This window comes from Leptodactylus fuscus, chromosome 2, assembly GCF_031893055.1.
Source record: "Leptodactylus fuscus isolate aLepFus1 chromosome 2, aLepFus1.hap2, whole genome shotgun sequence".
Taxonomy (NCBI): Eukaryota; Metazoa; Chordata; class Amphibia; order Anura; family Leptodactylidae; genus Leptodactylus; species Leptodactylus fuscus.
The window spans coordinates 68,383,453-68,411,431 of NC_134266.1; the positions used below are offsets into that span (position 1 = coordinate 68,383,453).

Sequence of the window (27,979 nt, forward strand, 5' to 3'; positions counted from 1 at the left end):
TACTCATAAAATCCCATTCTAAAAAGAACCTGCTTTAAAGGCATCCTATCATTAAAATGAAATTTTTTGAGACTAACACATAGAAATAGCCTTAAGAAAGGCTATTCTTCTCCTACCTTTAGATGTCTTCTCCGTGCCGCCGTTCGGTAGAAATCTCGGTTTTCGTCAGTATGCAAATAAGTTCTCTTGCAGCACCAGGGGCGAGCCCCAGCGCTCAAACAGTACTGGGGGCTTCCCCAATGCTGCAAGAGAACTCTCCAGCGACGCCTCCATCTTCTTCTGGAACGGCCTCTTCATGCGTCTTCTTCCGGCTTTGGCTTGAAACTTCTACGCATGCGCAAGTCGGCTCTGCTGTCGGACCTCGGGCAGAGCCGACTGCGCTTGCCCACCTGGCTGCTTACTTACTGTGTAAGCGGCCATTTACCTGGCGGGCATACACAATTGGGCTCCGCCCGACGACGGAGCCGACTTGCACATACGTAGAAGTTTCAAGCCAAGGCCAGAAGAAGACGCGTGAAGGGGCCATTCCAGAAGAAGATGGAGGTATTGCTGGAGAGTTCTCTCGCAGCATTGGGGATGCCCCCAGTGCTGTTTGAGCATTGGGGACACCCCAAGTGCTGTTTGAGCGCTGGGGACCGCCCCCAGTGCTGCGAGAGAACTCATTTACATACTGAAGAAAACCGGGATTTCTACCAAACGGCGGTGCGGAGAAGACATCTAATAGTAGGAGAAGAATAGCCTTTCTTAAGGCTATTCCTACCTGTTAGTCACAAAAAATTGCATTTTAATGATAGGATCCCTTTAAAAAGTAGGATTAGAATAGCTCCTATTATGAAATTTACATAAAGTGAACCTTTTCGATGATATTTGACAGCAGTATATAATGGAGGCAAAGGAACGGAGCTCTGTAACATAAATGGCTTAGGGGGCGTTCACACTACCGTCGGTGTCCGACATGTAGTGTCCGCTCCTAGTGTCCGCTCAAAATCTGTCACGGACACTAGGAGCGGACACTAGATGTGTCCGTGACACCTGTCATTCACTTGAATGGGCATCGGGTGCGTTCTTTTGCACTCCGTGCCCGTCCTTCCCTGTCCGCAAGAGAAGATGTCCGACTTCTCAAGCGGACAGAAAAACCCTGCATGCAGGGAAGGACGGGCACGGAGTGCAAAAGAACGCACCCGATGCCCATTCAAGTGAATGACAGGTGTCACGGACACAGCTAGTGTCCGCTCCTAGTGTCCGTGACAGATTTTGAGCGGACACTAGGAGCGGACACCGACGGTAGTGTGAACGCTCCCTTACATATTTTGGCATAAAAAACAGAGTGTATCGAGCCAGGACTCCTAGGACAGACAGTCAGAGCCCTGTGTCCCATTCCCAAACAGTGTACACACACTGATATACAGGGAGAACTGTCAATCACTGTACGTGGGTGGGATAATCCGGACTCTCGCTGTCTCTCCTAGGAGTCTGGGCACAATATATTCTGCTTTTATTCTGAAATCCTGCCTCAAAGCAGATCTGTACTAAGACAGAACAACATAAACCATCTCACAGGTTCACTTTATTGACCTGCGGAGGACTGCAGAATTTTAAAAAAAAAACATAAATTTCTGTATTCCACAAGTTACAATCTGAAAAATTAAAACAGCAACCGCAGCATAACAGCCCGCATTCCCACATGTATTACTGGGAAAGCTCTTTGCGTGATCATGATATACAACCTGCGATAGATCCGTAATAAGCATTGTTCTGTGCAGATACAATTATAAGGCAAAATTATTTAAACTGGCTTAAACCTGCCTGCAAGTTGCTACAGGATATATTAAAGGGTTATACACGACCTTCATAAAAGTGACAAAGACGCTAGTAAAATATAATCAAAATTACTTGGAGGAAAACAAGGACACATATCAAAGAGAATTTTCTTCCAGTTCCAGCATGATGGAAAAGTTTCTTTTATACACCGCCATATCATTTGAGTGAAAATGGATTGATGTTAAATTACACTAAATCCGGCCATACACATAGGATACACATAAAGCAAAATAACACCAATCCACTATAATCATACATGTTTGGTTTGATCCCTATTATGGGAAATATGTCACTATGTTAACCCCTACGTACAGCTGTAATGGTTGGATAAGAGAAAAGATGCCAATACTTGGTCCTGAACAGCAACACCAAACAATCTTTGTTTTGTTTCATACCCAAATTTAATCCATCGCCCACTTGTGCTTCCAACTAAAGGAAGGAGTATCCGCTATGGACCCCAGACTCCGGTCTCAACATCAAGGTGTTGTTCTGAATGGAGCCTTACATTTGCCCTCTTGTCCATTTCGAACCTGTCATTATTCTGGGCTCTATTGCACCATGCCATCAATCTTTTGTATTTCAGACAGGTTCCAGTAGTCAGGATGTAACGGGTCCACACACTATATGCTAAGGAACACATAGGACTCCTAATCTTTGCAATATAGTATTGAGGTGTTTAAGTGCTTCATTGCATTGACGTTTTATCTAGGGACAAATGCCAGTGAGTACAGACATAAAAATTATGATACAATTAATCAATTTTATCCTTGGGTCGACTACTTTTGCCATGCTACTGACTGATCTTTAAGCAATTGCCCGTGATTTTTTTTTATTTGGCTCTATTCTCTGGCCACCATATAAGGCATGGAGCCATCGGTTTGTAACTCTGTGCACTGTATAGTATACAGACTTGGTGCACCTCCGAACAGCTGGTCCATGTGGGGTCAACGGATTAGATATTTTTAGATTACCCTAAAGATAGGGCATTAAAAAAAAACAAAAAAAAAAAAACTACCGTATATACTCGAGTATAAGCCGACTTTTTCAGCACATTTATCATGCTGAGAAAGCTCTCCTCGGTTTATACACGAGTCTGGGTCCACGGAGCACAGAAAACTGGAAGGACCTGGAAGGGGGAGGTCCTTTAGTGCTACTGCTCTGTAATTGGCTTGTCATGAGGTCACGTGACTGATGTCATCAAAGGTCCTGTAGCCACTGGTATATAACATCTGCAGATAAGGTTGAGTCTAAATCCTAGTAGCTCCGCCCACACCAGAGTCCGATCACATGGTCATGACATCATCAGAGGCCCTTTAGCCCACTAGGATTTAGCATCTACCCTGCAGATGAGTGGCCAGGATTCATTGTGTCTAATGGAAGATGTCTGTTGTATGGAGGAGAGGAAGCTACAGTAACGTGACACACACAGGGACCTTCCTTTAGTTTCAGTAACTCCATGTGCCTCACATTAATAGCAGTTAACCTCATCATGTCCCTCATATTAACCCCTGTGTGCCCCATATAAGGGTTACTAATATGAGACACATGAGGGTACTAATGAAGGACCTTAATTATGAAGATACCTAATTATCACCTTCATATGTCCCACATATCAGTAACTCTTATGTGCGGCACACAGGGGGTTAATGTGAGGGACATGATGGGGTTAACTGCTATTACTATGATCCCCATGGAGTTACTAAGCTGCAATGCACATGACCAGACTTTTTATCTGCAATGGTGCATCCCCCCCCCCCCCCGGCTTATACTCGAATCGATAAATTTTCCCAATTTTTTGTGGTAAAACTAGGGGTCTCTGCTTATATTCGGGTCGGCTTATTCTCGAGTATATACGGTACTGCTGAAAATGTGAGCCACATGGATACAAAATGGCTTGAAGGCCACCTTGTGGGTATTTCAGGGCAAATCCATATTCTTCTATTTGGGAGTTAAAAGAAGACAAAATAATGGCCATTTATCCACAATTTACAAAGAGTGAACATGTTTATGTGTTACACGGAGCCATTTGCCTATAAACAAGGATTCTGTAAGCCCCTACAGGCACACACAGATTAGCTACATATATCCTAAAACATTTTTCCTCTTGCATATATTAACCAAACGGAAATGTCTGAGCTTTGCTTCTCAATGTATTACTTATCCTGCCTCTTTCTCACACACCGTGTCCTTGAAGAAGGATAAATAGAGATCTCTAAAAAAAGATCCCTTGCAAACACTTCAGAAACAAAGACTAACAAAACTGATAAAAGTTTCCACTGGAAACTACATGACCCTTCAGAACAGGGAGAGCGAGTGAGAGAGGGCGAAAGAAAATACATATGTAGGGAACACATCATAGAAAGTGTCCGATAAAAGTGTTTGTTTTATAGTCTTTCAATGTCTTGCCCTAATTCAGTAAAGCATGTGAAAGTTTATTTTATTAAAGTCGGAATCTAAAACAGAAGAAAATTGTGATGCCTTCTCAGCTGACTTGGAGATGCCTCAGCTGAAAGAAGAATGTCCTGAAACATGGGAGGACGAGATGATTGTCAAGGGGAGTTTCTGGGCCAGACACAGTGACTCTATCGTGCACATAGTTCTTTAATATTTATGTACTATTACATCATAAATGTGCTGCAGTACACAAGAGAGCGGCCTGCTGTACATGATTAACAGCAGATACATAGAATCTACAGTCTACTGTCTGGTGACACACATATCTACAGGCCTCAGTCATAATCCTCACATACCGCATACCGAATCCTCACATCTCTTGTTAAAGGAATAACAAATAAACATATATAGATGAAAGTAGTAAAAGTTAAATACAAATACACACTTTTCTATATGTATTATATATACGCACACATATAATATATATGAACACACACATATATCATGAAGGGAATGTTAATCAATGCATGGAGTTTATATCAGGACTAGAAGTGGAACAAGAACTTTAGAAATGAAGGCAAATTATATAGCGGAAATTTGAGTTTCCTCTGCCGTCTGAGCTTCTTCAAGAAACTATTTCATCATGTGGCGCCGTGCCCAAAATCAGGGAACCAAATTCCTATTGTAGCCTTTATATTTGAAAATACACTAACCTTGTACTATTATAAGGCAGGGAAAATGATATAATCCCTCTGCAAGCGAAAATACGTAATTCACAGCTGATTTACACTAATAAACTATTTGGAAATGGGCTAATGAACAGACACCATGTCATCTCCATCACCACCCAATACCTCACTATGAATGAGAACAGGACTGGGTTTACACAGCGGTTTGGGATCTATAGTATGTGTGTAAAAGGGCAAAATGATTGAATGAAAAACAAATATTAGCAGTAGTGTAAGGCAGCGCAGCTTCATCCTATTCAAGTGTTGGATACCATACAACATCAATACTAAGTAGATGGTGTCCAGGTAATTGCAAATAAGGTCGACTCCGCCGTACTCCCCCCGTCAGAGACTTAATAGTGGGGGGTTTGACTCTGAACACCCCAATCTAATATTGGTGGCCTACCCGAGCAGTAAGGTATCAGTATCCTGATCACAAAAACCTAATAATAGGGCATACAGACGGGCAATAGCAGTTTACATTAGTGTCACGGCTTCTGATCACAATGGGGCTATGACTGAGCAGGTTGATAGGGCTTTGGTAGTTTTCACACCAAGAATGCCCCTGGACATGTGCTAGTCTTCCTTCACGTCTGTTTGGTTGGAGCTCTCGGATACTGCCAACTTTAAAAATAATAAAACTGGACTTAAAGACCTTCCAACATCAAAAAATTCAGTGATCTCAGAACAAACTACAAAATCTGTATACAATCAAAACAAATTTAATAAACGTCAACAAGTCTTCAATGGCAACCTTAGGTATACGGAGGCAGCCAGACTGCCCCCAACAAGGATTGGATTGCTTGTTCCTTTCAGCCTCTGATCTTATGTGAATGTCCACCTTAGAAATCGGTTAAATTTGTCCATTGAAATAAAAGGCTTACTATGTTGTTGAACTGGTGACAAAGGAACAGAAAGGGTTATTTGTGATGTTTTAGTTACTTTGCTCTGTGTCAGTGAAAGACACAATTACAAACTGTTTCCCTGTAAGTTGGTTTTACAGTGTTGCCAAGCAAATGTATTTTCCCTGGAGATCCCATGTCAGGTCTCAACAGGAATGTCACAGTGTGGTCCCTAAGTAAAACCACTCTGTATGCAGGAACGACTGGTGAAATCAATATCCCCCCGGCTCTACGCTAAGCAAGCTGTTTATGATGTAGCATTTACAGTCAATGGTCTAAATAGCCATAAACAGCTTAGGTCTATCCTATGCTCGCAGTGATCACGCTTGCAAATGTAATCATCTCTCCTACATAGAGTGCGGCCTAAAAGCCAGACAAGTATGTTCAGCAAGGACTCCTAGAGAGACATTTTACTGCACAAATAAAATAGGAGGTTTATGGAACAGTGGTGCATAATGTAAACGACTTCCTAAATACAGAATAAAAATCTTATGGGGTACAAGAGTGATTTAGTATGTAAAGATATAACTTGGCATAAAAACCATGTTCACACAATATGGCGGATACTCAGACAACACCACATGAGGCCTAGGCAACTGGTACAAGTTACAGAAAAGCTGCTTTTTTACCAGATTTTGCTGTGTTTTTTTTTTAGTCAAAGCCAGGAGTGGATCAAGTCGAAGGGAAAAGTAAAAGAGTGTCCTATATATTTCCCATTCCTTTTGTAGCCTTGGGTTAGGTTCAAAAAATGCAGCAAAATCTGCAGCCTAAGGCCCCACTGGACGGAAAAGCAGCGGGAAGAACCGTGGCGTGAACGCATTGCAATTCTTCTCGCAGCGCTTTGAACAGAAAGTTCACAGCGTTTTCCTCCGTGGACTTTGTTACAATTATATCCATGGGAAGGCCGCTGATTTTTCCGTCGATATAATTGACATGCTGCAATTTACAAAACTGCAACGGTTTTGGAAATCGCAGCGTCTGCACTGCAATTTATTCCGCAAAGTGGGCATGGGATTCGCATGAATCCCATCCCCTTTGCAAGTACTGTAAAATGCAGCGATTTTTACAGCGGCGTTCCGGCCAGTGGGGCCCCGGCCTAAAGGTGTTTCAGGGATTTCCATATTGATGACCCCTCATCCTGGCAAATCCCATTAAGGCTAGGGCTACATGGCAACATTTGGATGCATATAAAGTTTACAAATGTCATGCTGTCACCTAATCTCAATGAGTTGTCATGCAATAATCCAGCAGGGTTGGAATTCCGCCAGTGGTCATGTTGCAGAACATTGTCAGTCGCAAAGCTGCCACATTTACTATTATTAGGCACACTATCCACAACACTGCGATCTTATGCCACTACGTAACCCTAGCTTTAGCTACACGGTTAGATCCCGGCATTATTAAAGCGTACTCTTCATACCAACAATAGTTAATGGCCTGAAAACTTGTTGGACCAAATGTGATGTCCCTTACAACTCCTCCTGGCATGCACAAGAGATAGAGGAGGTTTCCTTCACATTTAAAGGGATACATATTGATAGGATATGCTATCACTGTATGATCAGTGGGGTCAGACCTCTGGGAACTCCACCGAGCCTGAGAGTAAAGTAGCTACTGCTCTGTTTTATATGCCGGTCACCTGTCACCCACATTCTTGGGTTTGCCAACCACAGCTTTGAATGGCATTGATGGGGTCTGAGATATAGATAGATAGATAGATAGATAGATAGATAGATAGATAGATGATTATACTCTGTAAATCATTTAATTTATACATATCCCATTTAACTGTGCAGTTCTACTGAATCAAAGAAGGCCCTACAATGGCTAAACCAGCTCTGTGGCTCACTGGCAGGTACACTGGGGGTCCCAGAAGTCAGAACCCCACCGATCATAAGTAACAGCAAATCCTAGCAATAAGCCATCAATTTATATCATAGTAACAGACCTTCAATATTAAAAAAAAAAAAAAAAAAGCATCTCTGGTGAAAGAAAACAAAGTTTTTGGTTTTTTTTTACATTTTTTATCATAAGATGCGCTGACATCACTACAACTAACACAAATCAGGTTACACAAACTCATAAAGCGATCAATGAGAAGACTCCCAGCGGTGATACATTACAAGTCTAAGTATACAATTCGCCTTCTCCCAAATGAGTCTTTTAATACTTCAAAAAAACTATTTTGGAAGAAACACTATTATATATGATACTACTATTATTTCAACACAATATACTTTGATGTCATGAAAAATAATCTCCTAGCCACGCATAGCATATGTATGCTATTACATCTGCACCTAAGTATAGGTTTTCACTCTCACTACAATGCAAACCTGTCAAACCCATTTCATTTATTAGATCAGTTTTTGACAATAGTGTGCAGACAAAAGACTTCCCTACATAAAATATACCCATTACGTGAGCTTTAATCAATGAAAACCTGAGGCGTGTTAGTGGTACAGAAGGAGGCTAGTGCTTCTTATCTCTTCTTCATATTACTGACAAAGTATGTGATAACATGGTGAATATATAGCACTATGAACCTAGGTCTGTCTATACATCTATAGTTGGGGGGCTGAGACAATTTAGAGAGCAACGCAGGTGTAATGGCTGCCATACACACTAAATATAGGTAGTTTAATGGTTGAACGACCAACCAATGAACAGTCCATACATGTCCAATGACAGCGGGCACAAGAAAAACAACCTTTTAGGGAATATCCTTTCAAACAAACAGACATAAAGAGATAGCCGCACACTATGGCCCCATCGAATATCGTTGGGTGCTGTTTTATGACTTTGTACACATAAAAAGGGGAAGAACCATGCTTAAAACAAAATAAAGGTCTTGTTTTTTTATTGTATAAATATTGTAATGTTTTCCCATTATGTAGGATCAAACTTGTCGGTCCTAATTATCATTTACCATGAAGACGATGTCTAATCTTGGGAGATGGGGTTTATCGCAGATCTCAGGTTACACAATACACGTAATGGGCTGACTCAGCAGATCGGCTGCTCATAAACACCTCATTAAATCTCTATTTCCACAAGTATCGATGGGAGTAAATAATAGTATGATAGGCAGGAGGCCGGAAATAAGTCTGAACCATATAAAACACATGCACATACAAATGTATATAGAAACAAGTCGGATCAGGTCTGATGTATGGAAAAAAAATCTGCTTACGCACTAAAAGAAATGGAGCCGTTACCCAACAAACCCGATTCCAGCTTTGACTCACAATTCAGGCTAGAAAAATTATGTCACAACAGTAATTTGGCAACAAAATTTTGACTTCTCCCCCCAACATTATAGGAGTTGTGATCTGTCTCTTGATAGAGCAGCCAGCAGAATTATGAATGCAGCTCTGGCTTATAACATAGGATCAGTACTGCGATAATACAATTTATTACTACATTCCTTGTGAACAGGAAAAGATTGACTTGCACTTTAAAGGGGTTTCAAACCAGATACATTTATTGTAGATCATTAGGAAATGTCAAAACAGTCTGAGTGAGACCCTGCTGACCTCCATTGATTGATACCATGAGAGTGCCCCACTGCCTCCCATAGCCATGCTCAACTCACTCAGGAAACATCTAGCAATAATCACACCGAAAATTTACACATATCTACACAGTATTATTTTCTTTGTCTTTAAAGCCAAAATTAGAAGTAGACTAGAAGGCCAGAAGCCATACACTCCATTAGGTATATTTATATAGTCCCCATATAGTGCTTTTTGCTCATTATACGTCAGGCAACGTCAACTCCTACCTGCATTGAAAAGAGCACTGTGTAAAAAGGCTCAATATTAATTTTGTAATGGCAGACATATGTGATTATTATAGGCATATAGTACAATATCTGGCCATACATGTAGCAGGACCAATTGAAATGGTCACACCATATGGAAACCTCAAACAGAACATGGACCTCGCCTTCCTTTGGTTTCTTGGCTCTTGTTTTACCATTTTCTCCATTTGTAACTGCTGGGAAAAACTGTTTATCAGTGGGGAAATGAAAAGTCTTAAAAAACAAGTCTAACGCCCCATAGACACGGCAATATTTTTGGTCTGTCTGCTATCCATTATTACAGATTCTTCATAAAAGATAGTACATGGACTCATTCATTTCTAAAGGTCACATACACACACCTGTAATTTTACAGATCTGTGAGAGTGCCATAGGACGGAGTAGGTCTATTAATGTCCCGTTTTTTGCAGCTCAGACTATTTTATTGATGGGGTCAGTGGGAAACAAAGACTGCACATGCATGGCATTCACGTGTCATCCATTGTGTTCTCTATAGACTACATCATCTATGTGGTCAGGTGCTTGGAGCTGATCAGCAAGGAGGCCGGGCAAGGAGAAAAAGAAAAAACAGCTAGAGTAAGATGTCTCCTACCATGGTCTTGTCCTGCTGCTCCGGGGTCTTGTTTTAGTAGAAATCTCCACGGCACATGACCACTGAGGCCAACCAGTGGCCTAAGGAAGGTACATAGGTCCTCACAGTTCTTTTCCTTAGACCACAAATTGGCCTCAGTGGTAACGTCCGGTCGGGACTTCTGCCAAAACAAGACCCTGGAGGAGCAAAAAAAAAAAAAAAAAAAAAATTGGTTAGCCTGGATAATCCCTTTAACAGGTGGACACAAGGCCGCACGTGGCCCAATGCAAAGGTTGAAAGCTGTAAGCGCCTGAACAGGAACCCAAGGTGGAGCCGCAGGTGCTCATATTAGTTTGGTGTGTAAGGGGCCCATGTGTATTTGGTGTCATTTTGCTATCATTCCGTAATCATACATAAATAGTACCACATTGTACATGACCGCACACTTTGGCCGTGATTTTATTTATATCCATGTGCAAAACAGCTTGTATACATGGGTCTTGGAATTGAACCCTATAAATTAAAACTCACTGCAGTCCATTGAACGTCAGATTTTATACAGTTTACAAACATGGCAATATAAATACAGAAGACCTCAGTGAGACGTGTCACACAACTGAGCCAGCAATATATAACACTGCACATCACTGTATTATACACTTGTGTTCCGTCGTCTGACACAGGTCTGTACATGGTCTTCGGATGCAGTTAGAAAGCCTTGCTGTACAAGGCAGACATTATCAAAGGGTTACAATGCTGTAATACTCTGCTACTAAAGGAGAATGAATGGAGAGGAGATGCATGCACACACAACTTATCCCACAATTCACAAGGGACTCTCTTCTCGGGATTGGCAGGAGACCTCCCACCCATCAGCATACTATGACCTCACCTGCGGCCAGTAGAGGAGTTGTTTTGGTGGTACAACCCTTCAATGAGACAACCCCTAATGTTATACCACAAAAATGACTTGAACCTAAAAGTAAGAGAAAAATAGACCACCAGAAAACTGATTTTATTTCCTCAAACACCGCTGATGCTCATGCTGGGGCAACATTTGGAAGTGCTAGAAATGTTACGTCATCACGCATGCCCGAGGGACTGAAAGTTGAACATCTCCCTTGATCTTCTGAGAAACCACGGTCAAGTATGTATCAGATTGCCACTTCTCCTATGTGTAGCACCTTTTCACCAGTCATTTCTTAAAATCAAAAGGAACCTTTTCATTATTTCACAAGTCTAGGATGACTTGGAATCTGGGACAGTGCTATTCTAGACACCTCCACCCTCTGTTTCACATACAGACAGTCTTCCAGGTGACAGATGCTATGATGATCAAGTTTTCCAACCCTGAGGACATGGCTGCACAGAGGTGCAGTTCACACTGCAGATATGTTTCACACAAACACGGCTACACCTGTTACCACACAAACTAGATCTATTCATGAACACCCCAATATACTGTATTCACTATTTATTTACGTGGACACCTAGTTTCTTACTGTAGTGAAAAAAATAAGCATACAATTTCACAAATGTATGTTTGGCTCCATGTGGAGATTACAGAAGCAAATCAATACCCTTTAGTCACAACATATACATTGTGAAACCGACTAACTAACTGGTTTTCACTGCACGTTTAACCCCTACAGCTAGATGGGCTTCAAGCCATCAATGTACCTGCAGCAATGATTGACATGTCCCAGCCACTGCACTGCTACTGTAATTCACAGCATGTTAACCCCCAGTGACTGACCAACGGTGGGCCTGACCTTAAAGAGGTTGTCCGGGAATTTAGAAATCATGGCTCCTCAGGAGAGGATATAATTGCCTGATTTAGGAAGGAGGACAGGGTGGGGGGTTCTGGTGCCCTTACTGGTCAGCCATACAGGGCCGCTTCTGATACCTGTGCGCTACAGTACACTGGACTTCAATGAGGACTGAGCTGCAGTACTGGGGCCCAGGCACTATAGAGGGCATGGAGCCCACTGTTTCCAACCCTGTTTTGTATAAAGTATGGGTTTCAGAACTGATCCCATACAACCCCCCGGACGTTTTTAAGATGGGTTTACACACAGACTCTTGACCAGTCTGATCTTGGGGAGCCTTTGGGAGTCAATGGGAGGCTTTTTTCCCTATTGCTTTCAATGTATTACACGCGTATCACATTGAAAGCAATAGGGGGAAAAAAGCCTCCCATTAATTTCAATGGGGAGTGCACGTATGCCGACTCCCATTCAAGTCAATGGGAGCTGCTTTTTACGTGCTCATTCTGAACGTGTTTTTAAGATCAGAATGAGCGCAGCGTTACTTCGTGTGAAGGCTCCCTTACAGTTTATGAAATTGCTGTGTGTCGTCCATTTACATAGGCAGAAAGTTAGGATAGAACCACGTTTAATCTTCTTCAACTGCTATGATCTTCCTAAAACAAAACCGTTCTATTCCCTACAGTGGAGTTCTCTGTCCGATATTTATTGTGCTTGGCAGAAAAATACTTATGTACAACAGAGCCGGTTTTAGCAGATAAGACAGATGTCTGTCAAATTGACATTTACACAATCCAATTTGTTCTGACTGGACAGAAAAAGGTTAGATATCGGTATGTGTAGAGGAACTTTCCCAACTAATACATGGGGTGCAATGAGCTGGAGACAGGGATATACAATAGGATCAAAACCATATATGGCATATAAAAGCTCGGAAGGACTGTAATCTTTCAATCAGGCTATTATGACTTTGCTCAACACCAGGAAGGTTGAAACCTTCAAGATTAAGATAGTTCTTGAAAGCTTCCTGAGGAAATTCCAATACATAGGAAGAACTGCCAAATAACAGTAGTAAATTTAAGTTTCAGCTCAATGTAAAGTTTTGGCAGTTCACTAGCTAAATCTTCTTTCTAAAAATTGTATAACAATGCCAGTTTAGGAAAGTGTTCACTAGTATCTAAAAATGGGAACAATGAGTACAAACAGTCCGCAAGGCAATGACAGAACTTGATGCGTTCTGAAAAAAAAAACAAACACATTTCACTAAACTGAGTCACCAAACCTCAGCTAGATAGGTTAGGCTACATGCTTGCGACCAAATAAAAACAAAAAATATTAAAAATGGATGAAACCGTCAATTTTAAAAATCAGTTTTTCATCACTGTGCCTTTTTTTTTTTTAAGATAATTTTTCTGTCAATTTGCCCATTTTTGATGTCCGTTTTACATCAGATTGTCATTCATTTCCAGATATGACAAAAAAAAGAAACTTCATTGGTCCTTCTAATGTCCTTCAAACGGATGCAAATTGTCCCATTCACTTGTACTGATCTGTCCAATAAAATGGTCAAATATAGAATGTGTGTATTTCCCATTGACTCTCATTGTTCTTAAAATGGATGATTAGGCCAAACAATAGTTTATCAGTACTGTAAGGGATTGCATGCATATATATTGCATAAGAAGTGCGGCCACTCGGTAATCACATGTTGCCTATTACTGGGAATCACTATACCAGGGAATGGCAGTTCTTGATACTCGGCCTGATTATTGGTCTCTATAAAAGGGGCCGTTACTTTATTAACACTTGGAGTGACAATACTGATGCACCAAAGCATTGCTGACATTGCCATGCAGATTTAGCAGCAGATCTAAGACCATAAACTTTGCTGCATGTGAGTTTGGCAGACTATTGGAGAAGCGTACAGACATCACTGCAGTTTTGTAGAAGACAGTTCACCCATTCCTCTGTAAGAACATATGCATGCACCCAGATTTATATGAAGATTATAGGAAGTCATCCACAGGGGAAAAATATTCAAAGATTTATTATGAATTCACTTTATTTTGCAGTTCAACACGAACATTTTGGTCCTAACAAAAACTGTGTCATGTTATTCAGTGTTATAATTAACAAATGAACCGCCTGCTAAAACCAAGTTATCATTAGTAGCTTATTTCCATATCGCAGCCCAGCAGGTTTTAGAATCCCCACAAAGGTGTAGACATGTTTTTTTTTTCCTCCCAAAATCTCTCTTTAAAGCACAAGCTTATGGGAGCTGCCACTTTGCAGTCAGCACATTAAAAATGAAAAGGAAAATAGGTAAAAGATGAATATAAAAGAGCAATGTTCTAGTTTTCTTGGTGGTTTTGCATATTGAAAGATAGCGCGGATGAGGCTCTTTGCTTATCTACTCACTTTACCTTAGGCCACTGCTCACACATCAGTATAGAGGAGACCATAAGGCTAGGGCTACAGACACTATGGCCACAACTCTGACTCCTTCACAGGGTGCTGTAATAGCGACTTCTAGTTGGAAATAGATCAAGGATTGTTGGATTAATTTGCAGTAAGAAATCACAGTACTCCGAGACCCCATGTAGTGAATTACAGTTTACAAAAAAAAAAAAAACACAGCACAACACCCACACCTAAGCCCTCGTTCACATCTGAGTTGGTATTCTGTCCTGGGTAGTGCACATGAGCACCCCCCCTGAACAAAATGCCGAATGCAAGTGGTGTGCCAGTGAAAGCACACGGACCCCACAGACTATAATGGGGTCCGTGTGCTTGCCGCCAAATCTCCGCAGGGATCATGCAGACAGGAAAGTAGTTCACTTCCAGTTGCGTTCGGTATTCCGTTCGGGGGGGTCCCCATGCGGACTCCCCAAACAGAATACTGAACGTAGATGTGAACGAAGGGTAAGATACCATCCCAGAGACATTGCTTACTGAACTGCAGATAGAGGATCACTTTCCTTGATCTATAGAGGTGTATTTTGACCCCTCCATATAATTCTGTGGGAAAAACAATGCTTCATGCTTCAAAATTAACATGTTGCATTTTCTGAATGTGCCGTGTTTTCCGTAGTGCTTTATTCTACAATGTGGGGAACAGATTAAATCTCATTTACTTTGTTGGGACTGTATAACACAGCTTTTTTGGCTACATTTCTGTAACACATGCCGCCCCCCCCCCCCCCCAAAAAAATAAATAAAATAAAATAAAATAAAAACTTAAAGGATTTGTCCAAGATTAAAAAAAAAAGGACAACCCATTTAATGTTCAAATCAGCTAGGGGGCAGTGAAAAAAGAAATTCTCATGCGGCTTCATAAAATTGCTCTACAGGCGAGACATTTCTTTTGGTTTGGTTTCTTTCTTCATATTGGACTTTTGGGGCTTGTGTTTTCAGATAAACTTTTCAGGTGCTTTTCTCCTACTCGATAGGACTTCAAGTGTGAGGGCGCATGCACACGGAGCTATGCTCTGCTCATTCAGACACGTAAACACGTGTCAGAGTGACTGCTCTAAAACAGAATCCCATTGACTCCAATGGGTGCCGGTCTTGTGTGCGCTACACATTAAAATCAATGGGAGGCTTTTAAAGCCATTGATTTCAATGTGTAGCGCGCATAAGACCGGCACCCATTGAAGTTAATGGGATTCTGTTTTACAGCAGTCACTCTGACACGTGTTTACGTGTCTGAATGAGCAGAGCATAACTCCATGTGCATGAACCCTTACAGGAAAAAAACCCCCCACAAGAGTGGAGTAAATTATAAACAGTAAAAAAATAAATATGACAAAAACTACTCTGTAATTGCAGTTACCACGCTATGTTTGTACATTCAATACAACTGTACCTTATGCTAAAAACAGACTTGAGCAGGTGTCACATACTTTCTAACCAGACAATGCATAAAATAAATTAAAAAAAAAAAAGACAAAAAAGGAAAAATTAATTTATTCAGAGATATATGCACATACAGTTGGATTGAAATACAATAAAGCAACATCAACGTCTGATCAGTGCTCAATCCATGAGGGGGACGGTATATCATCTCTTACATATCACTCTAAGGGCTCAGCTCCGAACTTGCATTTCTGCAATATTAGAAAACTATAGCAGGTCAATGTAAAGTTTGTGTGAATGAGATTTGCTGAAATCTCCTCTAGACAATGTATTTTAGAAACACATGATCTTGAGGGCTTAGGCTAGGACTCAATAGTGACATGTAGTCTCCAGAGATCTGCAGTAGAATCACAGCAATATTATGACTCAGGTGTAACTTGAAGGGAAGAGGAGTTAAGCTGCAGAAAGTCATCTAACCACGTCAACTGTTGTGCTGCAAGTGAGTCACATTAAAGGGGTTATACCGCAAAAACGATCCCGGATTTATAGGATAGCTGATAAATTACTGATCGGTGGGGGTCTAACTGTGAAGGTCCCCACTAATCCTGAGAACTAGAGCATTTCTACCCCTGCAGAATGCACCCCCTTGTTCCATTCACCTCAATGATAGTGTTGCACATCAGCTATTTCTGGGGCTCCTACAGAAGTGAATGGAGATGGGGGGGGGGTGTATTCTGCATGCACTGCTATATTCACAATAGGGGGTAAGACATTTTTGTTCTCAGTGAAGGTCTCATCAGTCAAACTCCCACCAATCAGAAATTTCTCCCCAATCGATAAGTGATGTTCTTAGTACACCCCTTTAATTACATGATGGCCATCAAGAGGTAATGAGTTTGGCTCAGTTAAAAATTGAGTAGGACTACATTCACACTGCTGATCACTTCCATCTGTGTGATCCTGTCAAAAGGTTTAGAACAAGGTTTACATCACCAATACTGTTTGTATATGATAAAAACAGAGTTTCCACGCTTCAACTGCAATTTTTTTTTTTTTTTTTTTTTTTAACACCGATGACTTATCCACAGGAAGGGCCATCAGAATCTGCACGGGTGGGGTTTAACACCTAGGCCCGTACTGATCACCTGTACTGGATGAAGACTGGGCCAGAAATAACTCTGCTCCTAGGCAAGTAATAGGCACTGATAGGGGGCATTCACACGGAGTAACGCGGCGCTGATTCTGCTACAATAACTCGCGGTAGAATCAGCGCTGATAAAAAAGACTCCCATTAACTTCAATGGGTTCCGTTAAATGCGCGTAACACATTGTTAATGAGAGGCTTTTTATCAGCACTGATTCTGCCGCGAGTGATTGTGGCAGAATAAACGCCGCCTTACTCCGTGTGAATGCCCCCATATACTGCAGCTCTGCGCCTGTTACTCAAGTAGGAATACAGCTGTGTCTAGTCTTGTCCTCAGCAGTAGATTTCAAAGCCTGGATGTAGTGAAGGTTGGATCCCCCCACCAACCAGGTAAAGGTGGTCTAACCAGTGGCTAGAGATATTATATATATATATATATATATATATATATATATATATATATATATATATATATATATTTTAGATACAGACTGCAGTGCAGGGAATGAGTAAGTAAACTAGCTAGTACCTACACATGGTTGGGTCTGTTGAGTGTTAAGTCCTTGGCATATAATTGTACATGTTGGTGATGAAACAAAAGTCTCTCTTGACTCATTTTATTATACACATTAAGAGTGAAAGTAACAAATTCCGAGCACAGACTAGCGCAACTATTTCTGTATTTTACAGGAACAAAATGTGGCCAGGTAAGAATATTTTGGTAAAACATAAGGAAACAATAACATATTAATGGTACATCCCACACACACAAATAAAAAAACCTAAAATGATGAACTCCATGGGAAAATATTGTCACAAATAATTATAGGGCACATCTGGAAACGAAGGTTACCCTTCATTTAATGATATTCCATTTTCTTGTGCAGGTCCAGTGTGGTGGCATTTATTTTTGCAGCACTATTTCTTTACAGTCATATGTGCCACTACTGTATCTGCTCCATATACTGTACTGTAGCAGATTGTTGGATCTTATCACTAGGTTGTCAGCAAACAATGTGCCAAATGCAGAAAGCAAGACTGCGGATACTGTAGATTTTCTCCAATATGTAACACCAGATCACTCATTACTTCACAACCATCTAAAATCCATCTTTAGGCTGAGGCCCCACAATGTGGAAACGCAGAATTTTTTGTTGCATTTTTTAAGCCAAAGCCAGGAGTGGATTCAGCAAAGGGTAGAAGAATAAAGAATTGACTACAAATTTCCCATTCCTTTTGTAGCAATTCTTGTTTTGTCTCAAAATAAAAAAAAAATCTACAATAAAGATAGCTGTGTTTATACAACTTTTTTTGTTGCAGTTTTTTGAGCCAAAGTCAAGAGTGGCTTGAAAATGGAGGGAAAATATAAAGGAAGCCCTTAGATGTTTCCCTTCTGTTAAATCCATTCCTGGCTTTGAATCTGCAACAAAAAAAACCTTACCCCTAAAAAGGACAAAGCGGCATTTTTACTGATATCAGGCTCATGAATGATATTCATGTGCCGTGACTTCCACTGACCCCTACATTCCATAAAGAGCACAGGCCAAAAAACAGACAGGAATAGTACCTGTCCTGAGTTTTGACCCGAACTCATGCCCTCTCAAAGACCCATGTTAATACAAGGTATATATGGGGTCATAAGCAAATAATCCAGTGAGCTGAAACAGTGACAAACCACATGGTCATGTCCATGGTGGTTTAAAGGAGGAGATTCTCTTTTACTTACTGTGTGCAGTGTAAGGGTGCATTCACACTGAGTAAACGCTAGCTTATTCTGAACGTAAAACACGTTCAGAATAAGCGGCGTCTAAAGCAGCTCCATTCATTTCTATGGGAGCGGGGATACGAGCGCTCCCCATAGAAATGAATGGGCTGCTTCTTTCACTCCGTGCAGTCTCATTGAAGTGAATGGGGAGTGCCGGCGTGTACGCTCCGGCATGAGCAGAGCTTGCCGTATACGCCGGCACTCCCCATTCACTTCAATGGGACTGCACGGAGTGAAAGAAGCAGCCCATTCATTTCTATGGGGAGCGCTCGTATCCCCGCTCCCATAGAAATGAATGGAGCTGCTTTAGACGCCGCTTATTCTGAACGTGTTTTACGTTCAGAATAAGCTAGCGTTTACTGTGTGAATTCACCCTAAGGCAGCTAGTCTCTACACACCTAAGGGTAAACCACAGGTAAATCCGACAGTGGGGAAGACTGCCAAAAAGTGCAAATTGTAAGTCATATAATGATAGAAATAGTACTGCTCCTCATATACACACACGTGGCTGCCCATCCTGAAATTCACCTAAAACGACAGGTGCGCTTTAAACATTGCCAAGTATTCTAAAATATATAAATTGGAAAAACTCCCAACATAATCTCTGCAATGTTTTAATCCTGCCTTCTCAATGAAGACAGAAAAAAAATGTACACTGCATAAAAACCTTTTGTATGAATCTAATTAATTTTTCTTCAATATCTTTTTCTGTGTATTTAATGTTTCATTGGATATAAAGGATTTTGATATTCGGGCAACAAAGGAAAAATCTGGAAAGTCATTGTGTAGTGAAACCACATTGTGGTCACTTTATGGCCATCTGAAATAGGTCTCAGGGCTCAATGTTAAAAGCAATATAAAAAATATATATATGTAAAGACAATGACAGCAGTGAGACCATCTTGGAATTCGCCGATTACGCTAAGGTCAAAACCATTAATGAGGGATTGTAAATCTGGTTCATATCTAGCTTGATCATGGGAAATGCGTCAGGTTTAGGTGCAATGCTCAAAAACAGGGATTATAGAACAATCTAGATAAAGAGCTCAAACAACCCTGTATATAGTGTTTGCACAGGTAAATATTTGCCAGTATTAACCATCAGCTCCTGGATACTTCAGTTTTAGTACTTCTTGTAATGAGTAATCTTTGAAACATAACTAGAAATCCCATAAATCCTAGAATAGTTTATTTTCCTCCCACCAAATGACCATGTAGTGACAGATGCTACACTGCAGCCAGTCCACTAGCTTTTCCTTCCCCAGGTCTCACACTGCACATCATATATACATATGCAAGTATAATATTAAAGCCTCTCTGTTCTCGCTCCATTCACAAACTGACAACCAAGTCTTTCAGCAGAGCAGTGCCCACCCACCGCATCACACACACTGGAAAGTGCTTCAGGGAACTAGTGACATTGATATGCATGTTTGGCAAGCCAGGTAAACATTATCCGGCTGCACCATCTGACACAGTCACACTAGAAAGACTCTCAAAACCTTTAGAATAAGTTTGTGAGATCAAACCTTAATAAATAATATAATGGCTCTTATTTTATTTATCAGATGTAAGTAGCACTTGTCTTCTAGATCAAAGACATAATATGTGCTCAGTAATGGCTGCAGTATACAGTCCCTCCTAGGTCTACAAGCGGTTTAGGTTATGATAATGGACTTTGATGACTTCACTCAGACTAACACCTGGTTGTGTAATCTCACTGTGAGCTAAAGAGGGGCCACTGTGTACACAAACCAACAAGATAAACTGAGGCCTGGAAAAAGGGGGCAGAAGAGTCAGAGCGAGCATAACATCTGTCCGAGGATCAGAATATTACTTATTGGGAGTCTGCTCATCGGTCCATGGACTGATACTCAATTCCAGAAGCCTAACCAAGTCCATAGTGACCTAGTTAAGTAATAAATGTGGTTAAAAAAAAAAAAAAAAAAAAAACAGGTCCAAGTGTTTGCTCTTGTTTGCTTACCAAAAATCTGACTGGTATAAAGGACCTTCACTTCTCCCCACCCCCATGTCTTGCAGTCTGTTCCGTTTACCCCATTCTTCTGTGTCACAGATGTAACAAGTGTAAACACATTACCCAAGCAATTCATGCCACTCTTCATAAAGCTGGTCATACACATAAGATATTTATCTGAAGACCTTTGTCAGAGCCAGCTAAACTCCAGAAAGCCAGCAAGAATTGGATGCCTGTGGTGGTCGCACAGGTAAGAACAGCCGATATCTCATGTGTATGGCCGGCTTTGGATAATGGTCCATGTACATGGTAGCTGCTCTACCCCCCTCACAAGCACCCATGGACAATATATACCTTGATCAGTGCTAATTTTTAGTTTCTACTGCTAGTTAGGGGGTTTGGCCTTATGAACATTTATCCCCCTATTCTGAAATAGATATAGATATAGATATAGGGGGGGGGGGGGGGAGACATGCTGCCATTTTTTTTTATATATATATGTATTTAAAAAAAAAAAAAAAAACACCAATCATGTCTTCATCATGTACTGGCTATTTGATGGACACTTTTATAGGAGGCAGTAATCAGGAACAATAATTCAAGTATTTACAAAGCCCTTAGGCTCCGTTCTCACGGAGTAACGTGTCAGAGCGAGGCGCTTCAAAACAGATCCTATTGATTTCAATGTGTAGCGCACGTAATCCGGCACCCATTGAAGTCAATGGGATCTGTTTTGAAGCGCCTCGCTCTGACACATGTATACGTGTCTAAATGCGCGGCACATTACTCCGTTATCCAGAAACTTTTGACAAACGATCTCCTGCCCAGATATTCTTCTGAACCTTAGGTTTCCAGACTGATTTGTCTCAGAGACACCTGATCAGAACTGGCACCGGGCCTGCTCCACCTCCTCTCTCTGTGCAGTGGCATTACCTAGATTATAGGGATATTTATTAAGAGATGACTTGACCATTGTACCAAACAAGCCTACTTTCCTCATAGATTGTAAGCTCTTCTGAGCAGGGCCCTTACTCTTATTATTTCATATGTTGTCATATTGTAATGTAAAATACTGCCTGTGCCTTCTGACTCAGTGATGTGGATTATGTTGGTGCTATATAAAGGTATTATAGGGGCTGGCTTTTTTATTCCAATGATGTAGTATGCAGAGGGAGAGGAGCTGCTTGACCTGCCAAAATCATCAAAACCTACCCAGGACTAAAAAGAGATTTAAAAGAAAAAAAAAAAAAAGTACCTGGACAAAAAGTTGTAAAAAAAAAAAAAAAAGTTCCTGAATAACGCCTGTAATGTAGTGCAGAGTACTAAATGCGAGCGGCATCCCTACCACCATATGGGAGTGTATCTTGTGAGTTTAGACGTAATATCTGAATTTACATAAGTTGTTCTGTGCAAGCCCGACTTTGTAGGGAATTCTGCCAACTTTTTATTCACTTATTTTAAAGGGGTGTTCCATGAATGTCCGATAGTTATGGGTCATATTTGTCTTAAAAATGGGTCCCTTGACCCAAACCTCATTCCCAGCGTGAGAAAACATGGCACTGCATGCATAGCTTTCTGTGTTCACTGCTAATGAAGTTTTGAGAATACCTGAGCAGAAAGGGAGTTGAAATCAATTTTGACAGATGCAAAAGAAAAGTCTGTCGCTTGTCTCCATGCTCAGGGTCACTATTTCTTTAAGTTGATCTGATCCTCAGCCGGATCAAAACAACAGAAAGGTAAATGTGAACGGAGCCTTCAAGTTCACCTTTATAGAACATAATATATTGTACAAACAGTTTAATGACAAAACACAATTACGGAAACGTTAATGAATTTACACATTCTGTTATCACACGGGGGACTCTTGGGGCTTTAAATTGCCTAAAGTGCCCCAGCACGTTGCAGATTTATAGCAAAAATTTCTGCAGCAGTCCCATTGGTCTGAATAGGGCTTGCCTCTTGCAAAACAATCCTATTTAGTGAAAGAACCTGGTTTTTGGTTTCTAAGTTTTCTCCACCAAACCTAAATAAATCCAAAAACTGTCTATCAACTGCACGCATGGGTTTAACATTTGCAGCGACTTCGTGTTAATAAAGAAATATACCTATTACATATGCACACAAAATTAATTTTCCAAAAATAGCACCAACGAGTAGAAACCTCCTCACACACTGACAGAAACGTAATAGCCTCCAATCTGGGAAATCAGCATCTGGATGTGATTGTGAAGTATTCCACCAGGTACTCCAAGGATCTATTATATAGAGTGAACAGAACACGTTTGATAAAGCCTTTCTTCTTGTAAAACCATTCAGACAATATTTACAGAAAGGAAATTACTACTGAGAAGCCCACCGCTATCAATATATTCCTGACAGGAGGGAAACAAAGCTAATCTTTGTCCATAGGAAAGTATCTGAATATTCACGACTTGGTAATTTGGCTTTAATTTTCTGAACTGTAATGAATTGATGGCAAAGTGTTCTGAACTTTTGATCTTTTCCGAGAGTGGCGTTTCATTGCTTTTTTTTTTTTCTCTCCCACAAACCGTGCCGACCAACGTGATCATAAGAATTCAAGGACCTTCCACCTTGTACATTCAGACGATGATTAATGAGTTTCATTTTAACAAAAGAGAAAACAATGATCTTTGTTCTGTGCACAAAGCACAATTTTTGAGGCGTCTTTAAAATAATAGTCTGCTACTTACCAAAAATTATGTCAAGATCTGTTTTCTAAACATTGTACATTATAACTGTCCTACCTTTACATACTGGAGGTTTGCTATATTTTATTTAAATGCACTTTTTTTTTTTTCTAAATTTTGGAAGTTTTTTTTTTTTCTGGAGGAAGTCTAGATGGAGGTACATACTATGCCTTCATCCCACCCACATCACAGCAGAAATAATCTGCAATTTAAAGAATGCATAATTTATGCTGGCTCCTCTTTGTTACTAAGGAAAAGGAATCTACCAGGCCATGGTACAATAGCAATTTTATTTAGTGTGTAGCCAAACAATCCCTTGAATTATACTTAAACTTCAAGTCACAGCCTCTATACCTCAAAAGCATACATTTGTGTAAGTCAACTACATGGAGTTTCAATATTTTATTTTCATCACAAGTATACATACACACAGAGACAATATCAGAACAAGCAAACAGCCGGTGCTTCTAAAAGCTGCTATGTTGTTCAATACGGGAGGCTTTAGAGGCACGAAAATCTATACAGGCAATCAAGAATATTTTTACTGCCCCCTGTAAGTTCATGAGAATGTCTATTGATCTTCACCATGACTCCATAGCAAAGATCTCTACTTTGAGACTGAGCCTTTTATACGCTTACTGACAGGCACATTAAGCAGGGAAATATACAAATACACAACTTTCAGTCCTTGCTAAAATCTTCACCACCAGATCCGCACTCTCCAGGCACATGAAAGTCTTATAGACAGACCTTTTTGAAGCATTGTAATTGCATGCAAATCTATGCAAAACGTGCTCAGCTCAAAAGGAAGAAAAAAAGTATAGTCTTGTCTTAATTAATTTTATGTAAAATACAATTTCTTGCAATAAATAAATCTCAGGGCACTGTGAGGAACTGGGAAAACAAATGAAGCAGAAGAGCCATGAAAGGGTTTTCAAGGCCATCAGAAAAATGACATTGTAGGCCATGCTGTAGGTTTCATTCCTGGCTAGCCACTTGAAGCATTGGCTACACCAAGATCTCACAGGACCGTGAGTGGTGTAAATTGGGTCACCGCATATGTACATACTCCACCTCCATGAAAGCCTTTACAGTATTGACACAGCACTAAACTACAAACCCAAAGCACAAGTAGATTCTGCACATAAAACATACTGATAGGTTAATCTGGAATTTACAGTGTAAACCCAGACAGGCACAGACGCACGAAATTCTGTACAACGCGGCAGAATATGCTGGCGTTATAGAAAAGACCCAATATCAGATCTCTCACCAAGGTACAAAATGGCCACATTAATTCATCACAACACCATCACAAACAGCACAAGGTAAAAGGGGTGTAATAAAGACTATTTTTAGAAACTGATACAAAGCGTATATTTCTGTATATATTATATCCACATAGCCGTCTACAGCGGGACTGGAAGGATGTTGTTCTTGGTAAAGTATGCAAATCTAACTAACCCAGTTTATAAAAGCAACCGAATCAATAAGAAAGCAAAACATCCCAGAGGTGTTACATGTTATTTTGCGAACGTTTTCGCTTTTGAAGTTTACCTTACACCTAAAAAGAAGCCCACGGGGCAGAAACGGTGAGGAAATGTCAGCACAGCAAAAGAGTTAAAAAAAAAAAAAAAAGTCTGCTGCATGCTACATCCAGTATAACCCTACAGAGGGCAAATCTGAGGTAAATCGCCCTAAAGAATGAAGGCTTTAAGAACAACTACAAAAACAATGGGGAAGGGGAGAATGGCATCAATAATATTAACAAAAATTACCACAGAATCGTGGGAGAGTCAATTCCAATTTTTTTTCCCCCTCGTCTAAAATGTAATACAATCGGCCCACGTACGTCTATCACAAGCAATTTCTGAAGAGGTAAATAGAACCAATTCATAGGAATAAAACTACATCACGCGAGGTAAATCCCCCAAAATAATACAGTCGCCCAATATACCTCCACCAAAAGCAATTCCTTGAAACTTTTACCTCACCCGAAAGACCTAGCACCCCACAAATACAACATTCACCTCCTCCCCCCAAAAAAAGCCACAAAACAATACAGAAAATACATTTTGACAAACATCTTCAAATGTAACGTTCTCTCAGGTCCAGACGATGCAAAACCCCCCAGAGAAAGATACAGGGAGGCAACCCAACAAGAAGCCGTGAAAAATGGTAGAGATGAATGAAAAGATTTGATGTATTTAATAAAAAAAAATAAAAAGTTTGGCCATGAAGGGAGAGGATTAGTGAGAGCAGGAGGAATGAGGAGGGAAGGAGCTGTGTGTCTGTGTGTATGGAGAGAGGAGGGGGGAGCAGCGCAGCCTGGCACCACAGCGCCACCAGCATCATCATGCACAACAACCAGCGGAGGAGGCAAGTTCAATAAAAGAAGCGAAAAAAAAAGTCCAATAAAAAAAATAAACTTGAAGAAGCTGAAACAAGATGCAAGAGAATTAAAGGCTGGAAACCGGGCAGCGGTATCCCGGTGCGGGCACAGGCAGACACGGGAGAGGGAGCAGGAAGAGGAGAAGAGCGGCGCCACAGAGCCGGCGCCATCTTGGCTGATCGATGAATTGAACAAAGAGGATCAATTTCTGATAAAACGTTATCAATGAGAGCGGCTAGAAAAGCGGCGGTTTTGCCCTGCTCGGGGACGGTGCACAGGGGAGCGGAGCGGACAGATAGAAGGCGGGGAAGGAGCGGGAGAGGGTGGCGGAGGAGAGGAAGGAAGAAAACGGAGCTGACCTGCAGCTGCTGTAAATCAAAGCGCTTCCAATATTGAAACATCGATCCCGCATTGGCCGCCATCTTGAGACATATTGAGACGGAGTGAGAGGCTGATAGAGAGGGGGCTGGAGTTCAGGAGCAAGCGGCGGAGGAGGGGGAAAGGAAAGGAGGGAGGGAGCAAGAGCAAAACACGGAGCGGACTTCCACACCCACCCTCCCCCTTTCCCTCTGCCGGCATGGAGCGGGGCCTCCCCGGCTTCGCTTGTCGAACAAACCGCCCATTTTAACGGAGGAACTGGCTTCCATCTCTCCCGCCTGCTGCTCGCTCACTAGGCGGCCCCCTGTCACTACTAGAAGTCCCGGCACGGCCGGCCCACACTCCTCGGCATATCTCCCGCTGGGTTGCCCCTAGCAGGCTGCCGCTTTTCCACACGGAAACTACTTTTTAGCGCCCGAATATTTTTAGCTTTTGCATGTCACGATATAAAAGTGTATTTATACCCTGGTCATGACATCACCTCATACCCCGCACATATCGGACACTCACACGGCGGCACTTTACCTCCCGTATACATCGCTGTACCGTACAGGTTATTGATTGGGACTTTCTTACTAGTGTCAGGTACACAGTGGGATATATTATCCTATATGTATATATACTATATAGTTATATAAGGTGTGTGCGTATCAGACGTTACAATGGGAAAGTGGCACTGTGAGGTGAACACATTATTACACGGTCGGGCACGCTCTATTAACATACGTCACATATGTCTAGGTCGCGGGCGCCGGGACTATCGGAATATAACGCACCGCCATGTAATAACCTGACTCGTATTATACTTGCTAATTCTAAGAGCAGCTGAGGTGAGGGCAGTGAGGGGCAGAGCGCCATGGGGGCGAGGGGGAAGGGCCGGACGGGGCAACACACACACCGAGCAAATGGCTTCATTTGTGCCTCACTGCACGACTGTTGTCAGCGCCCGCTCCTGTCAGACGGGGGCAGTAGGGCAGCCGGAGAGGGGCGGGGCGTGGCGCGCAAGGCGGGGGCTGTTGTAAGCACAAGGACACGGGTTCGAGACCCAGCTGAGGTAGTATGTGTGCAATACCGAGGATATAGATTTATTTGGTGTCATTTACATTCTTTATATATGACATATTAGAACAATTTACATTTATTCTATGGATTTAATAAAGTATTAGGTGTGTATTTGTGTAGCTTTGATTGCTAATACACATAGCAAAGTTCTTCAGTATGTTTCACAGATATACAGTATACATTCATGTGTATCATATGTACAAGTAGGTCCCAGGCATATGGACAGTATAACAGTCTACTGCAGTTACACTGGAAGACTTCTTGTACACTTGTTATATTCCAACAGTTTTGTTTTTGTTTTGTTTTTTTAAAGAAAACAAATATTTCCCCACTTTTGAATGTTTTGTATTTTTATTGTGTGTTTCCCATATAATGAAATCTATAGAAACGGGGGTAGAAATGTTAAAAAACAAACAAACATGAAAAGAACACAATTAGGGGAGCCTTTTACACGGAGTAAACGCGCGTGTATTATTGCAAAATACACGTGTAAAAATAAGACTCCCATTGACTTCAATGATATTTTTTACATGTGTAAAAATATGCCTGTAAAATGTCATTGAAGTCAATGGGATTCTTATTTTTACATACGTAGGGTGCATTCACATGATGTAAAATGGAGCGTGATATGGCATGTATACGGCGTGTCAGAGTTTGCGTGCTCAAAAAGATCCCATTGATTTCAATGGGAGTAA

General features: G+C 41.2%; 1 protein-coding gene and 1 long non-coding RNA gene across 5 annotated transcripts in view; one reads left to right on the forward strand and one right to left on the reverse strand.

Moving 5' to 3' along the window:
* The window catches only part of CUX1 (cut like homeobox 1), a 277,415-nt gene extending 251,025 nt beyond the window's left edge, over positions 1 to 26,390 (reverse strand). For 2 of the 4 annotated variants that reach the window (XM_075263946.1, XM_075263945.1), the window contains exon 1: positions 26,204 to 26,390. In XM_075263946.1, the coding sequence (XP_075120047.1) occupies positions 26,204 to 26,266 (63 nt within the window). In that variant the 5' untranslated portion in view covers positions 26,267 to 26,390. The remainder of the gene's footprint in view (positions 1 to 26,203) is intronic. The other 2 variants (XM_075263948.1, XM_075263947.1) reach the window with 2 other exon arrangements.
* Positions 1 to 27,979, forward strand: part of LOC142194681 (uncharacterized) — a 431,520-nt gene that overhangs the window by 366,235 nt on the left and 37,306 nt on the right. The gene's annotated exons all lie outside the window — the stretch shown is intronic.